Consider the following 14902-nt stretch of genomic DNA (forward strand, 5'->3'; position numbering starts at 1 on the left):
CAAACATGAAGACACATTTTTAATATTTTGTGAAGTTAACCAAATAGATGAATAACTGAAAGAAAACAGAAGGAGAAGAAAAAGATCAGGTGAATGTCTGCTTTTGTAATGGATGTCAGTGATGGTACTGCAAAGTTGATTTTTTGTTCTGAATTGAGTTACTGAGAAATGATGTTTATCATGAACAGTTTCTGACTGAAAATCCAACTTGGTATCACTCTCAAATTCTACGTTATTTTGATATAGTGAATCTTTGTGCATGTTAGAAACTTGCTTACTGTACCATTAGATCAGTCATAAAATGTGGACTGATTTATTTGTACTTGAACTTGTGTAGAAATCAGAACTTATATCAAACACCTTTGATAAAATGCTGTAAGCGGTAGATACTTATACAAGAAATTGAGAAGCAGGAGAATATATTTGTGACCGTCGGAATAGTGACACCAAAAACAAAACAAGACAAGACATAACAAAAGCCAGATAATTACTGAATCACTGATTCAACAGATCAGCATGATGTGGAAAGGGGTTACTATAACTGCGTCCTGTGCATGTCCTTGATGGTGATGCGTTGTTTAACACAGTTGATTTTTTTTTATTCAGGTGGGCTGTCCTGATGCATGGCCCTGTGTGACTGGCTGGCCGGACTATGAGCAACCTACAGTGTCAAATTTTTAAAAAAAGAAGCATTTCATTTATTTATATATTTGTTTACTTATTTATCTCCTTTTTGTTTTTATTTACTATTTTATCAATTCATTGATCTAATTATTTATCTATTTATTTTATTTTTGTATCATGTTTTACTTCATTTTCTTCTGTTTTCCCTCAGGGCCTCACTGACCAAGTTGGGCTCCATGCTGGTCAGGCATCTACTTTGCAGATGTGGTGTAGCATATATTGATTTGTTTGAATGCAGTGAACCCTCCTTGAGAAACTGAACTGAACTGTCAAATTGAAATGTTACATCTTGTAACTGTTGAGTAAACTGAAAGTCAGAATTTCCTTAAAAACTAGTGAAGTGATGTTTTCAGACACTTTCCTTTTGTCATCACCTTTCTTCACATACTGATCTGGTGCTCTGTGGGTGTTTTTCCAGGTGATCTACATCATGTACCTGCCCAGACACTTTCCTTTTGTCTTCACCTTTCTTCACATACTGATCTGGTGCTCTGTGGGTGTTTTTCCAGGTGATCTACATCATGTACCTGCCCAGACACTTTCCTTCTGTCTTCACCTTTCTTCAGATACTGATCTGGTGCTCTGTGGGTGTTTTTCCAGGTGATCTACATCATGTACCTGCCCAGACACTTTCCTTTTGTCTTCACCTTTCTTCACATACTGATCTGGTGCTCTGTGGGTGTTTTTCCAGGTGATCTACATCATGTACCTGCCCAGACACTTTCCTTTTGTCATCACCTTTCTTCAGATACTGATCTGGTGCTCTGTGGGTGTTTTTCCAGGTGATCTACATCATGTACCTGCCCAGACACTTTCCTTTTGTCATCACCTTTCTTCAGATACTGATCTGGTGCTCTGTGGGTGTTTTTCCAGGTGATCTACATCATGTACCTGCCCAGACACTCTCCTTTTGTCATCACCTTTCTTCACATACTGATCCATTGCACTGTCATTGTTTTCCAGGTGATCTACATCATGTACCTGCCCAGCTTTGACTTCCAGCCGCGGGTGGAGCTGCAGACCTACACGACGCACAGCGAGGACGACTGGTTCTACCTGGGCTACCTGTTGAAGGACGCCTGGGACGTCAGTCTGCGCAGCGCTCAACCTGCCGCCCGATTCCTGCTGGCCTTGATGTCGTGATGGGTATTTGAACTTCAGTTCTTACCATTGTGGTGCTATGGCGGCCCTGATGACGTGATGGGGATTTGATCTTCGGTTCATACTGTGGTGCCAAGGTGGGCATGATGATGTGATGGGGATTTGATCTTCGGTTCATACTGTGGTGCCAAGGTGGGCATGATGATGTGATGGGGATTTGAACTTAGGTCATCATGGTGCCATGGTGGTTCTGTGCCTGCTGGGACTGTGGCTGGTTCTGTGGTTGACCTACAAGAGGATGAAAACATAGGGAGGAGACAAGATGGATCAAAAAGAGGCAGGATCAACGATGGTGATGAGTGTGCCTGAAGGGAGAGAGAAAGAGAGGATGAGATGGCTGCAAAAAAGAAGAGAGGTTGGGGTTTTTTTTGGGTTTTTTTTTTTAAGAAATATGAAGATGTTACCCACTTCATATTGCATGCTTCCTTTCAGACCTGTGGTTCCAACGCCTGGTTCAAAAGGAACCATGTAACAGAAGGTAGGTTACAAAGTCATAGGACGATAGGGATGAAAAATGTGAAGGGGAAAGAAAGTGATCACAGGTTGATAGTGGAAGACAGAAGGAGTATAGGAACAAAATGAAGGATACAAAAAGTTTTTTGATTTTAGGGTTCTTGGCTAGTTATATATATATATATATATATATATATATATATATATATATATATGTATATATATATATATATATATATATATATATATATATATATAAATCTTTCTTTTTATTATTTTGTTTTTAAGTGGGTAAACCAGACTGACAGAATTGCCTGCAGTGGACAGTTTGTCTGTGTGACCAATTATGAACAGCCTTCAACACAGACAGTTGGTTCTGACTTAAGTGCACAACACAACGATACACACTGTTTTTTTGTCTTTTGTCTTTGGTGCAGAACATATGGATCAGTCTGCTCACTTCAACGCCTTGAAAATGTAACTGTCATTACCTCAGCTAGTTATAAACATTTAAAAAACAATAACAAAAAAAACACACAACAATTTAGTTATCATTTAGTTATGTTGAACTTAAATAATATTTGCCATCTCTTGTACATAGCTTTTCCAAATAATGTGATTGATGTCCCCCTGCATGCACACACACATACTCAAACGCGCGCGCGCACACACACACACACATCTGTTTTGTTTTGTGTTTTTTTTGGGGGGGGGGATTTTTTTTTTTTAACATTCCCAGTTGCCTGTAGAACAAAGGTAACGACTGAGTGGCATGGACTTGTCCAGCAACAAACGACCAAAAACAGAGTTTCCAGACCAAAAAGAACTGTACTCATCCGGAAGAGAGAGATTTATCCAGTTTGAGTTGACACGGTTACCTGTGGATGCCATTCTGGTCTGCTTGTCCTGCCATGTGACTGACTCAGACTAACCCCGCCCGCCCCAACCCTCATGCCCCCACATCCCCAACCCACTGCATTTTACCTCAGGAACATGCTGGTCTAGCTTTGAATGACCCCGTGGGTTGCTTGTGGCTAGCCATGACACACCCACCCCCGCCCCCCACCCCTAGCCCCACTTGATGAATGTTACCCCCTCTCCAGGCTGTTGGAAAAAGCAGAGGGGGCATTCAGGGCAAACTTGGATTGACCCTGTCCTTCCCTACTCTTTATTAAAACTTAACCCCTCTCCCTCCCTCGTCTTTGTTATAGATTAACCCCTCTCCCTCTCTCCTCTTTATTATAGATTAACTCCTCTGCTTCCCTCCTCATCATTATAACTTAATTCTCCCTCCCTCGTCTTTATTATTGATTGACCCCTCTCCCTCTCTCCTCTTTATTATAGATTAATCCCCTCTACCTCCCTCCTCATCATTATAACTTATTCTCCCTCCCTCGTCTTTATTATTGATTAACCCCTCTCCCTCCCTCCTCTTTTAGATTAATCCCTCTCTCTGCCTCCTCTTCATTATAACTTAACCTCCCTCCCTCCCTCTTTGTTATAACTTAATCCTCCCTCCCTCCCTCTTTGCTATAACTTAACCCTCCCTCCCTCCCTCTTTGTTATAACTTAATCCTCCCTCCCTCCCTCTTTGCTATAACTTAACCCTCCCTCCATCCCACCCTCCTCTTTGTTATAACTTAACCCTCCCTCTTTGTTATAACTTAACCCTCCCTCTTTATTATAACTTAACCCTCCCTCCCTCCTCTTTGTTTTAACTTAACCCTCCCTCCCTCTTTGTTATAACTTAACCCTCCCTCCCTCCTCTTTAACTTAACCCGCCCTCCCTCTTTGTTATAACTTAACCCTCCCTCCTCTTTGTTATAACTTAACCCTCTCTCCCTCTTTGTTATAACTTAACCCTCTCTCCCTCTTTGTTATAACTTCACCCTCCCTCCCTCCTCTTTGTTATAACTTAACACCCTCCCTCCCTCCCTCCTCTTTGTTATAGCTCAACAGAGGCAAACATGGGGGAGTTGTGCTTTGACAGGCTGTGTTGATTCAGTCTGTCCAGTTTTACCTCCAGGGCTCATTTCAAGCTGGCCAAGAATGAGCAAACCTCATATCTATCACAAGGGGGGTAAATCCAGTTGGGGCTGTGGAGGCTAAGGGGGGAGTTAGGTTGTGACTAGTTACAGTTCACCCCATTCCAGGCAGGTTCACACAGACCCCAGGGTTTATCTGGGCTGGCCAGGTCCCACCCCCCCCCACCCACCCCCGAGGTAAAAACCAACTGTACTTCCTGTTTTCCTTGATCTTTTTCATTTTTTATTTATTTATTTTTTTATAATAAGACGAAAAGAATGAAAACAAGACTGGTGTAAGTGTGAATTTCATCCCCAGAATTGATATCTGCATATATAATATATAAATTTGTGCCATCAGTGCTGTTCATCATATTTTTGTTCATCAGCTGACACTTCACTTTCTGCTACTGTCTGTCCTCTATTCTCATCGTTCTAAAGTGTCTGTCTCTGTCTATTATTCCCCTGTCTCTCTCCAGTGTCTGTCTCTGTCTTTTATTCCCCTGTCTCTCACCAGTCTCTGTCTTTTATTCCCTGTCTCTCTCCAGTGTCTGTCTCTGTCTTTTATTCCCTGTCTCTCACCAGTCTCTGTCTTTTATTCCCTGTCTCTCTCCAGTGTCTGTCTCTGTCTTTTATTCCCTGTCTCTCTCCAGTGTCTGTCTTTTATTCCCTGTCTCTCTCCAGTGTCTGTCTCTGTCTTTTATTCCCCTGTCTCTCACCAGTCTCTGTCTTTTATTCCCTGTCTCTCTCCAGTGTCTGTCTCTGTCTTTTATTCCCTGTCTCTCTCCAGTGTCTGTCTCTGTCTTTTATTCCCTGTCTCTCTCCAGTGTCTGTCTCTGTCTTTTATTCCCCTGTCTCTCACCAGTCTCTGTCTTTTATTCCCTGTCTCTCTCCAGTGTCTGTCTCTGTCTTTTATTCCCTGTCTCTCTCCAGTGTCTGTCTTTTATTCCCTGTCTCTCTCCAGTGTCTGTCTCTGTCTTTTATTCCCTGTCTCTCTCCAGTCTCTGTCTTTTATTCCCTGTCCCTCTCCAGTGTCTGTCTCTGTCTTTTATTCCCTGTCTCTCTCCAGTCTCTGTCTTTTATTCCCTGTCCCTCTCCAGTGTCTGTCTTTTATTCCCTGTCTCTCACCAGTGTCTGTCTCTGTCTTTTATTCCCTGTCTCTCTCCAGTGTCTGTCTTTTATTCCCTGTCTCTCTCCAGTGTCTGTCTTTTATTCCCTGTCTCTCTCCAGTGTCTGTCTTTTATTCCCTGTCTCTCTCCAGTGTCTGTCTTCTATTCCCTGTCTCTCTCCAGTGTCTGTCTTTTATTCCCCTGTCTCTCTCCAGTGTCTGTCTTTTATTCCCTGTCTCTCTCCAGTGTCTGTCTCTGTCTTTTATTCCCCTGTCTCTCTCCAGTGTCTGTCTTTTATTCCCTGTCTCTCTCCAGTGTCTGTCTTTTATTCCCTGTCTCTCTCCAGTGTCTGTCTCTGTCTCTGTCTTTTATTCCCTGTCTCTCTCCAGTGTCTGTCTTTTATTCCCCTGTCTCTCTCCAGTGTCTGTCTTCTATTCCCTGTCTCTCTCCAGTGTCTGTCTTTTATTCCCTGTCTCTCTCCAGTGTCTGTCTCTGTCTTTTATTCCCTGTCTCTCTCCAGTGTCTGTCTCTGTCTTTTATTCCCTGTCTCTCTCCAGTGTCTGTCTTTTATTCCCTGTCTCTCTCCAGTGTCTGTCTTTTATTCCCTGTCTCTCTCCAGTGTCTGTCTCTGTCTTTTATTCCCTGTCTCTCTCCAGTGTCTGTCTTTTATTCCCTGTCTCTCTCCAGTGTCTGTCTTTTATTCCCCTGTTGATCGCTCTTTCTCTGGAGCTCCTCTGTCCGTCACTGAGTCTCTCTCTGTTGATCGTCGTTTCTTATCTTTCCCTGTGTCTCTGTGTTTTTAGTAATGATGATGTGATGAATGGATGATGGTTTGACTTCAGCAATACAGTTGTACATGAAACAGAGTTTGTGTATTGGTCCTTCAGATTTCAAAACTAGCTTGTTGATTGTGGTTCTTAGGACAATGAGGTTTAAAGGAACAAAGATCTGAACTGAAACTCTGTTCACACATATATGCCTGAACTGAATCTCTGTTCCTTTCAGAAATTGAGACATCGCATTCCTGTTGTTGTTTTTTTTTGTTTTTTGTTTTTTTGGGGGGGTCAGATTCTCATCTGTTTTGTGTGTCATGGATACCAGTAGCCAATGCTTGGTGAATCTCTTATTGAGCGTGACTTTTTTTTTCTTTTTCTTTTTCTTTTTATAAACAGTCCGTTGAGAAAATCTTTATACACGTTTAAGATATGAAGTCACTGTTGCCGTTTATTTCTCTGACGTTGTACTGTCGTGATTAAACTGACACAGATCTGACAAAATATTTGAGGTTCTCTGACACTGTGTTCTCATTGTTGTTGGGTTTTTTTTTGGGGGGGAGGGTTTTTTTCTGTGTGCTTTTGTACTTTGTAGCTGGTAACCTATGTGTCTTTTCCTTTCCTCTCTATTTTAAAACAAGCTGTGGAATTGAAGTGCAGGTATTTGTATGTAGAACAAAAAAAGTTTATAACAATCATTTTTGTAGCCATTGTCACTAATGGTGATGCTTCTAGTTATTTTTGTACTTTAATTTTTGTCCCCTTGTGCTTTCCATTGGCCCCACCATGACTAGCTGTTCTTTGTGTTCGCTGTGACTAGATGTTCACCATGACTAGTTAGACTTTGTGTTCACTGTGACTAGTTGTTCACCATGACTAGCTGTTTGTTGTGTTCACTGTGACTAGTTGTTCACCATGACTAGCTGTTTGTTGTGTTCACTGTGACTAGTTGTTCACCATGACTAGTTGGACTTTGTGTTCACTGTGACTAGTTGTTCACCATGACTAGCTGTTTGTTGTGTTCACTGTGACTAGTTGTTCACCATGATTAACTGTGACTTGTGCTTTGTGTTCACCGTGACTTGTGCTTTGTGATCACTGTGACTTGTGCTTTGTGTTAACTGTGACTTGTGCTTTGTGTTCACCGTGACTTGTGCTTTGTGATCACTGTGACTTGTGCTTTGTGTTAACTGTGACTTGTGCTTTGTGTTCACCGTGACTTGTGCTTTGTGATCACTGTGACTTGTGCTTTGTGTTAACTGTGACTTGTGCTTTGTGTTCACCGTGACTTGTGCTTTGTGATCACTGTGACTTGTGCTTTGTGTTAACTGTGACTTGTGCTTTGTGTTAACTGTGACTTGTGCTTTGTGTTCACCGTGACTTGTGCTTTGTGTTCACTGTGACTTGTGCTTTGTGTTCACTGTGACTTGTGCTTTGTGATCACTGTGACTTGTGCTTTGTGATCACTGTGACTTGTGCTTTGTGTTCACTGTGACTTGTGCTTTGTGTTAACTGTGACTTGTGCTTTGTGTTCACTGTGACTTGTGCTTTGTGTTCACCGTGACTTGTGCTTTGTGTTAACTGTGACTTGTGCTTTGTGTTCACTGTGACTTGTGCTTTGTGTTAACTGTGACTTGTGCTTTGTGTTCACCGTGACTTGTGCTTTGTGATCACTGTGACTTGTGCTTTGTGTTCACCGTGACTTGTGCTTTGTGTTCACCATGACTTGTGCTTTGTGTTCACCGTGACTTGTGCTTTGTGTTCACTGTGACTTGTGCTTTGTGTTCACTGTGACTAGTTGATCACCATGACTAGCTGTACTTTGTTTTCACTGTGACTTGTACTTTGTGTTCACTGTGACTTGTGCTTTGTGTTCACCGTGACTTGTGCTTTGTGTTCACTGTGACTTGTGCTTTGTGTTCACTGTGACTAGTTGATCACCATGACTAGCTGTACTTTGTTTTCATGGTGACTTGTACTTTGTGTTCACTGTGACTAGTTGTTCACTGTGACTTGTAATTTGTGTTCACCACGACTAGTTGTTCACTGTGACTAGTTGGACACTGTTGACAGACACTAGTACTAGAGCTGCCTTCCACATCCCATCACTACCCCTCCTTCCATTTTCATCTGTTTTATGGGACTGTCTTTGTTTGTTTCTCTTTGTTCTCTGACATCTTTTTACCACGAGTCTGTTCCGTCTGTGGCTTGGGACTGCCTTTGTTCATGCTTCTTTGTTTTCCGACATATTTTTGCGGTGAGTCTGTTCTGTCCTTTTCTCAGGCTTGCATTGAAGAGTAACAGGATACAAATATACTTATAAACAGTTTTCAGCACAGGGTTGTTGATGTATGTAATGCTATAATGTGTGTGTGTGCATGTGTGCTCATCTTCAGCATGTATATAAGTACAAATGTTTATTTAATGAATCATTTCTGAATTGTATGTCTCATGCAAGCATTTGTGGGTGTTTGTGGGTTTGTGAACTCAAACTTGTTCATCGTCTGTGCATGCACAGGCATGTGGGATTTTTTGTATTCCTTTTTGTTCAGTGTGATGCATTATTATGTCTCCACACATTTCTTGCATGTTCATGACTCCATTAGTGAGATAAACCAGGATGTATTTGAAAGGAGAATGTATTTGTAATTTATGATTGATGTTGTTAGCATGTATGTAATTTCATTTACAGATCTGGCAAAGATTTGATGGCACTGATGCGTTGTTGTTTCTTCAAAATTTGCGGATTCAAATTCTACAGATCAAGAGATGCAAGAAATGTTAAATGAGGTACACACGTACAGGTACTGACTGATAATGTGAGCAAACTGAAGCAAAGGTAACACCAGTTTGAGCTGACTAACAATCAACATTCCGTGTTTGAACTTTGTACTTCATAAAACTAAAGGCTTTTGGGGAACATGTGTAGAATATCAAATTTCAGTGCTGTGTTTGACTAATGTTACTACGTGTTGGCAGAAAATGAAGTATTGTCATTGACATGAAATTACAATATTATCATTGATTGTCATTGACATGAAAATCAAATATCATCATTGTCAACTGTTTGAAATTCATGTATTACTTGTCATGAATTGCATTGTGTGCAAATCCTGTGCTGTGTTATAAATCAGTCATTCCCAATACTGTTGTGGAAAGGAAAAAGGACGAATTTGTTTGATTGCGTACTGGTTCATACATCTGTAGTTATATATACCAGAATCATTTCTCCCAGTGTCTTTAATGATGTGGATGGGAAAATTAAAGAGGAGAATGGTTTTGTCACAGAATACGCTATAATAGGTGTTCTCCTGTCACAGATAATGCTGTAATAGGTGTTGTCCTGTCTATAGGTCTTTCCATCGTTTGTTGGAAGGAAGTTTTTAATAATAGTTGTTCTTTGAGAAATTTTGACGATTGGAACTGGGCATGTGTGAAAGTTTTGGTCTTACAACTGCATTTTATAGTTGCTTTTTCTTTGTGCATGCATTTTTTTTTTCTGAAGAAGTTTTGGTAATATTGTTGACCACAAATGTTTACTTATAAGTTATAATAGTAACTGGAAGGTAGAAGAAGGATTTTTATCTCAGAATCTGTTTTTATAGATGTGGTTCACTTCTTGATACATGTATGTTTTTTGTTTGAATGTTTGTTTTTAACATTTTGACATCTGTTTGTTGTTTAAAAAAAAGAAATAGAGAGAGAGAGAAAGAAATAATCAAAAATGATCTCTGTCCGAGGGTCAAATTATTCTTGTCCTGGTATATACCTTTTTTAGTCAGTATCTTTTGATTTTTTTACATAATTTCATCTCGTGATTCCCTGTATTGTGCCTCAATTGGTCAGGTCCCTTTTTTAATCTTTTTTTTTGTTGTTGTTGCTTTTGTGTTTGAAGATACAAACACAAAATTGTGACATGAGTTTACATATATCTGTTTTTAATCTATTCTACTCTTCTTACTGCACACACACACACATGCAAACACAGGCACACACACACACACACACACACACACACACACACACACAAACGCAAACGCAGGTGTGCACACACACACACACATACACACACACACTTACACACATACACACACAAAATGATGATGACAGTGGTGAGTGTTGTTACTGCAAGTATTACCATTTGTTATTGTTAATATATCAACACATAACTGTGCTTCCAGTGACACAGCTGATGAGTACTTCTCACAGTGGAATTTGTTTCATCAGCATTGGGCACAGTCAGGAAACTTCGTTCTGTGTTTCTAGAACACATGACAGTATGGATGTGATGACCTCAAAATGGACGAAACAGGGACGTTTTTCGATGGTCTTTTATTTGAAAGCAACTGATTAAACTTTGTTTAACTCTTTCTATACTAAGGTGTGCTATAGCGTACCTCATGTGCACAATGCTTTGTTACTGTGGTACGCTACAGTGTACCGCGAGTTAAAAAATCTGTAGTTCATAGGTTAACAGTCTTGTGCGAAACTAAACAGCACAGCTTTGTTCTACAGTCACCCAAAAGTGCACCTGTACTTTTATTATGACTGAGAATGCTTAGTTTGAGTACAGTACATGGGAGTGTACAGTCACACAACTCTGCCTTCTCGCTCGCTCACTTGACAAGATGGCGTCTCTGTCAACTTCGGCAAGTACTGTGGCTCAAAGTTGAATGCAAACTGATTCAGTAGTGGATATCCACTGTGCATACGCAATTGCCCATTCAATTGCTACAGTTAGGAAGTGTCTATGGTTACAGAAGACCACATTTGTAAAATTTTTATTATATGAGAAAAACTCACCCCCTTTTATGTCAGTTGTTAAAAACATGGATTTTATTTTCCAAAATATAATAAATCAGTCAATAATAAAGTAAGTACTTTGAAACTTTGCCAAATGTTAGTCCATTCTATTCTTTATATCAGCACAAAATTTCACAGGCGTATGTACTTGCATTCTTTTTTTTAGATATTTTTCTTGTAACAAACAAACGGCCAGTACAGAGAGTAAAACGAAGGAAGTCATTGGACAGTATGGAATGAGTTAAAGGACTAAGCTACCCAATTTTAACCACTTTCAAATTACATTTAATTACACTGAATCAAAAAATGATTTGTTCTATTTCTTTCCTTTTTCCCCAATCGTTTCTTTTATCCTCATTGCGTACTGGATTAAATGGTACTCGTTTTATCATTTGATCTTCAGATCAGACTTTTGTCCTTTTCTGCACAAGTGTCAGTCAGTTGAGAATTGCTCAGACATTTGTTTTGTGTGGTTATGGTTCAGAGAATTCAGTACCATTAGACTTTTCCCCAGCACATCAAAGTTGTGAGGACCAGAAGAATGCCTTTGTTTTGGAGGAACATTGGCTGTTTCTATTTTGGGGCGGGGGGGGGGGGGGGGGGGGGGGGGAGTTGGTCTGATCCAGAAAGAAGAAGATGGAGTTCCTGTATTATCATAGTACACAAGATTTGGAAATGTAATCCAGCAGGCAACCTACTTTAATCTTTCCTTGGACTGATCTCTTTCTTTTATATGAATAGTTTTACCATGGCGATAAGACTTTACACATTTTGACAGTATCTCTGGGAAGAGGTCAGAGCCATGACTGCTGGTCTCACTGCAGTGTAGTTCAGAATGACCAGACTTGTGGCCCCCCTGTCTTTGTCCCAACGAGGCACGGTGGCAGTCAGTGAGGTGTTTCCCATCTGATCCACTGATCACCAGAGAGCAGGGATCAGGGCCCTGTTTTGTCATGGTGGTGTGTCCATGGGAAAGGCACTTTACACCAGTTTCTTCACTCCACCCACATGTCAGTGGGTGCCTGACTTCAGTTGCAGTAGGTCAAAACAGTGGATGGAGACCGGTCATTCCATGCCGAGTCCTAGACACAGTAAATATAAATTTGTTGCCCTGATGGCCGTAAAAGGCTATCGCACCTTTAACCTTTAAGTCTGTTCCTGGACACTTGATCTGTTCATTATATGTGACTAACTGCATATTGGGTTGGTGACAGTAATTTTGTTGTTGACAGTCATTGTGTTGTCAAGACCTGATCCATGTGCTGGGTTTAAGTGGAGGTCAGGAATCTGTTGTTGTTTTTCTTTTTCTTCTTTTCCAAGATGTGGTGCATCATTTTTGTATCATTCTACACCCTTTGACATCACCTTGAAACTGAAGCTCTGTGTGCTCCCTCTTTCTTTGTTGTTTTCTTTGTTTTCACCTCCTGCGTCTGTGTCAAAAGTTCAAGCCAAAATGTTGATAGATTTGCTACTTATTGTGCATTTGGTCATTTTAATTATTGTTTTGCTTTTAACGCCACAATATGTTTGGAACAGGGTTGTTTTTTACATTCTGCTCTGAAGGCTTTGTGCAGTAACATGTGAAAGGAAAAAATGACAATGGTCATTGATTCTGTGTCTGTCTGTTTCTTTGTGAAAATTGCTTTCTTAACCACATTGTGATGGCTGTTCCATGCACTGTGGCCAAGCGATGAGCACCGTGGACTGGTGACCACTGGCATGGTGTGGGTTCAAGCCCTATCCGGGGGTAGATTTGTTCAGTGTGCAGTCGGCTCCTATCCTAGGTTGAGTGTGTATTAACATTGCACACAAATGGGAAGACAAGGATGACACAGTTTACAGTCATCCTCTTGTCGGATGTATCATACAGTGTTGCTAAAATGTCCAAACCAACATTGAATATGTCAGCATGTCTCAGGATATATTGCAAAAGGAAACGTAGAGTACAGCCTTGTCATGTAGTCACTAACTGGATTTCCATAGCGCATGGCATCATCATAATCAGGATCCTCACCAAATACAGACAAGTTGCTCCTGAACTTTGTGGCCTTTTATGCACTTGGGTCATGTTGACCTCAGTGTTGTTCCAAGCTTGTGGTGAGTTCCTGCCAAAGCCCTAGGTGTCACATGGACTGTCATTGGCAGGACATGGTGGCAGCCTTCAGTCCCAGGAAGACTCTTGCATCTGGCTCAGTGATTATTGTCTGGGCTTGGTAGGTTGTGTTCTGCCGATACTGAATCAGAACAGGCGCTATTCAGCACCACTGAAGTGATTCAGCAGCAGCGCAGGGTCTCCTCTAGAGTGTGTCCTCCTTGTGACCTAACATCGATAGTTTCCTGTGGACTGGCGACACTGGAACAGCAAACCTAGGTGTGCCTGTGTATTGGGGATTAGGGATGGTTAGTATATGGGTAATGCCACTGAAGTGATGAGAATGATAGGGCAGAAAAAAGAAGGGAGAAAAAAGAGTAGATAAAATGAAGGGGGGAAAAAAAGAATAAAATTAATGGCAGTCAGTGAACATGTGTTGTTGTTGAAAGACTATTTTTAACACAAACTTTTAGACAGTTATCACTGAATGTCTTGATTAAGATTGTGAATTAATGCTTAATTGTTGATTGTTGGATTTAAATGGTGAATTAGTGCTTCCAGTATTGTTCCGGAGGGGCAGGTCTGGTCCACGGAGACTGTCACAAAAAGGACTGTGTGTTGTTATTTAATGTCTTCCTATCAGTAAAATCAACATGATTATTGTGTACATGTGGCTTGGCTTGAAGTATGACTTGTGCTTGGATTGCCTTGTGAGAAAGGTTTTGGTACACTTTTGTTATTGTACTGACAAGTACAGATACATTTCACAGGTGAAAATCCTGTGTGTGTGTTGGTGTGTGTGCGTGCATACATGCATGTGTGTGTGCATGTATGTTCTTTCGTTTTTCACAGAGTAGGACAATCTTATTTAGAAGCTTCATTTAATGGTGATTTTTTTTTTCTAACATCACCAGCTGAAATTAACTGACAGCTATAGATGCAATCAAAAGTCTAGCAACATCTGTGCATGAAACATAGCTTGTCAGTTAATTACTGCTTATTAACAGCACCAACCATTTGAAATATACATCTGTGTATGAAAAATAGCTTATTTTCTGCTCATTAACTGCACCAACCGTTAAAATGTACATAATTTATGTGTATGAAAAATAGCTTGTCACTTTCTGCTCATTAACTGCACCAACCATTTGAAATACATCTGTGAATGAACCATTTGAAATATTTTTTGTATTTGTATTTCTTTTTATCACAACAGATTTCTCCCCAGGGAGAGCACGCCGCTACACTACAGCGCCAACATTTTTGTTTTTTTGTTTTTTGTTTTGTATTTTTCCTGCATGCAGTTTTATTTGTTTTTCCTATCAAAGTGGATTTTTCTACAGAATTTAGCCCTTCTGTTGCTGTGGGTTCTTTTACGTGCGCTAAATGCATGCTCCACATGGGACCTTGGTTTATCGTCTCATCCAAATGACTAGCGTCCAGACCACCACTCAAGGTCTAGTGGAGGGGGAGAAAATATTGGCGGCTGAGCCGTGATTCGAACCAGCGTGCTCAGATTCTCTCGTTTCCTAGGCGGACGCGTTACCTCTAGGCCATGACTCCACTGTGTGTATGAGACAAAGCTTGTTACTACTCATTAACAACACCAACCATGTGAAATGTACAAATATATCATTCATCTTAACAGCTCTAATCAGATTTGCTGATACAGCCATTCATTTTCTCCCCCTCACTGCTAGCACGGGACTGTTGAATACAAGATACCAGTGCAAGCAGAATAGCAAAGTTGACCCACACAGCAATGCCATCTAAAAAGAACAAAGAAAAAGCACAAACCCTGGA

At 40.7% G+C, this 14902-nt stretch overlaps 1 protein-coding gene across 3 annotated transcripts in view; it reads left to right on the top strand.

Annotated features, from left to right (window-relative positions):
• The window catches only part of LOC143294813 (protein HtrL-like), a 33704-nt gene extending 29743 nt beyond the window's left edge, over positions 1-3961 (top strand). The window contains exons 5-6 of one of the 3 annotated variants that reach the window (XR_013056935.1): positions 1648-1922; positions 1978-3961. Coding sequence is in view for 2 of the 3 variants with exons in the window: in XM_076606310.1 (XP_076462425.1) it covers positions 1648-1827 (180 nt within the window). In the remaining variant the exon portion in view is untranslated. Of the gene's footprint in view, positions 1-1647 lie in introns of all 3 variants that reach the window. The other 2 variants (XM_076606310.1, XM_076606309.1) reach the window with 2 other exon arrangements.
• Positions 3962-14902: the final 10941 nt, after the last annotated feature.

This window comes from Babylonia areolata, chromosome 20, assembly GCF_041734735.1.
Source record: "Babylonia areolata isolate BAREFJ2019XMU chromosome 20, ASM4173473v1, whole genome shotgun sequence".
In the NCBI taxonomy this organism is placed as follows: Eukaryota; Metazoa; Mollusca; class Gastropoda; order Neogastropoda; family Buccinidae; genus Babylonia; species Babylonia areolata.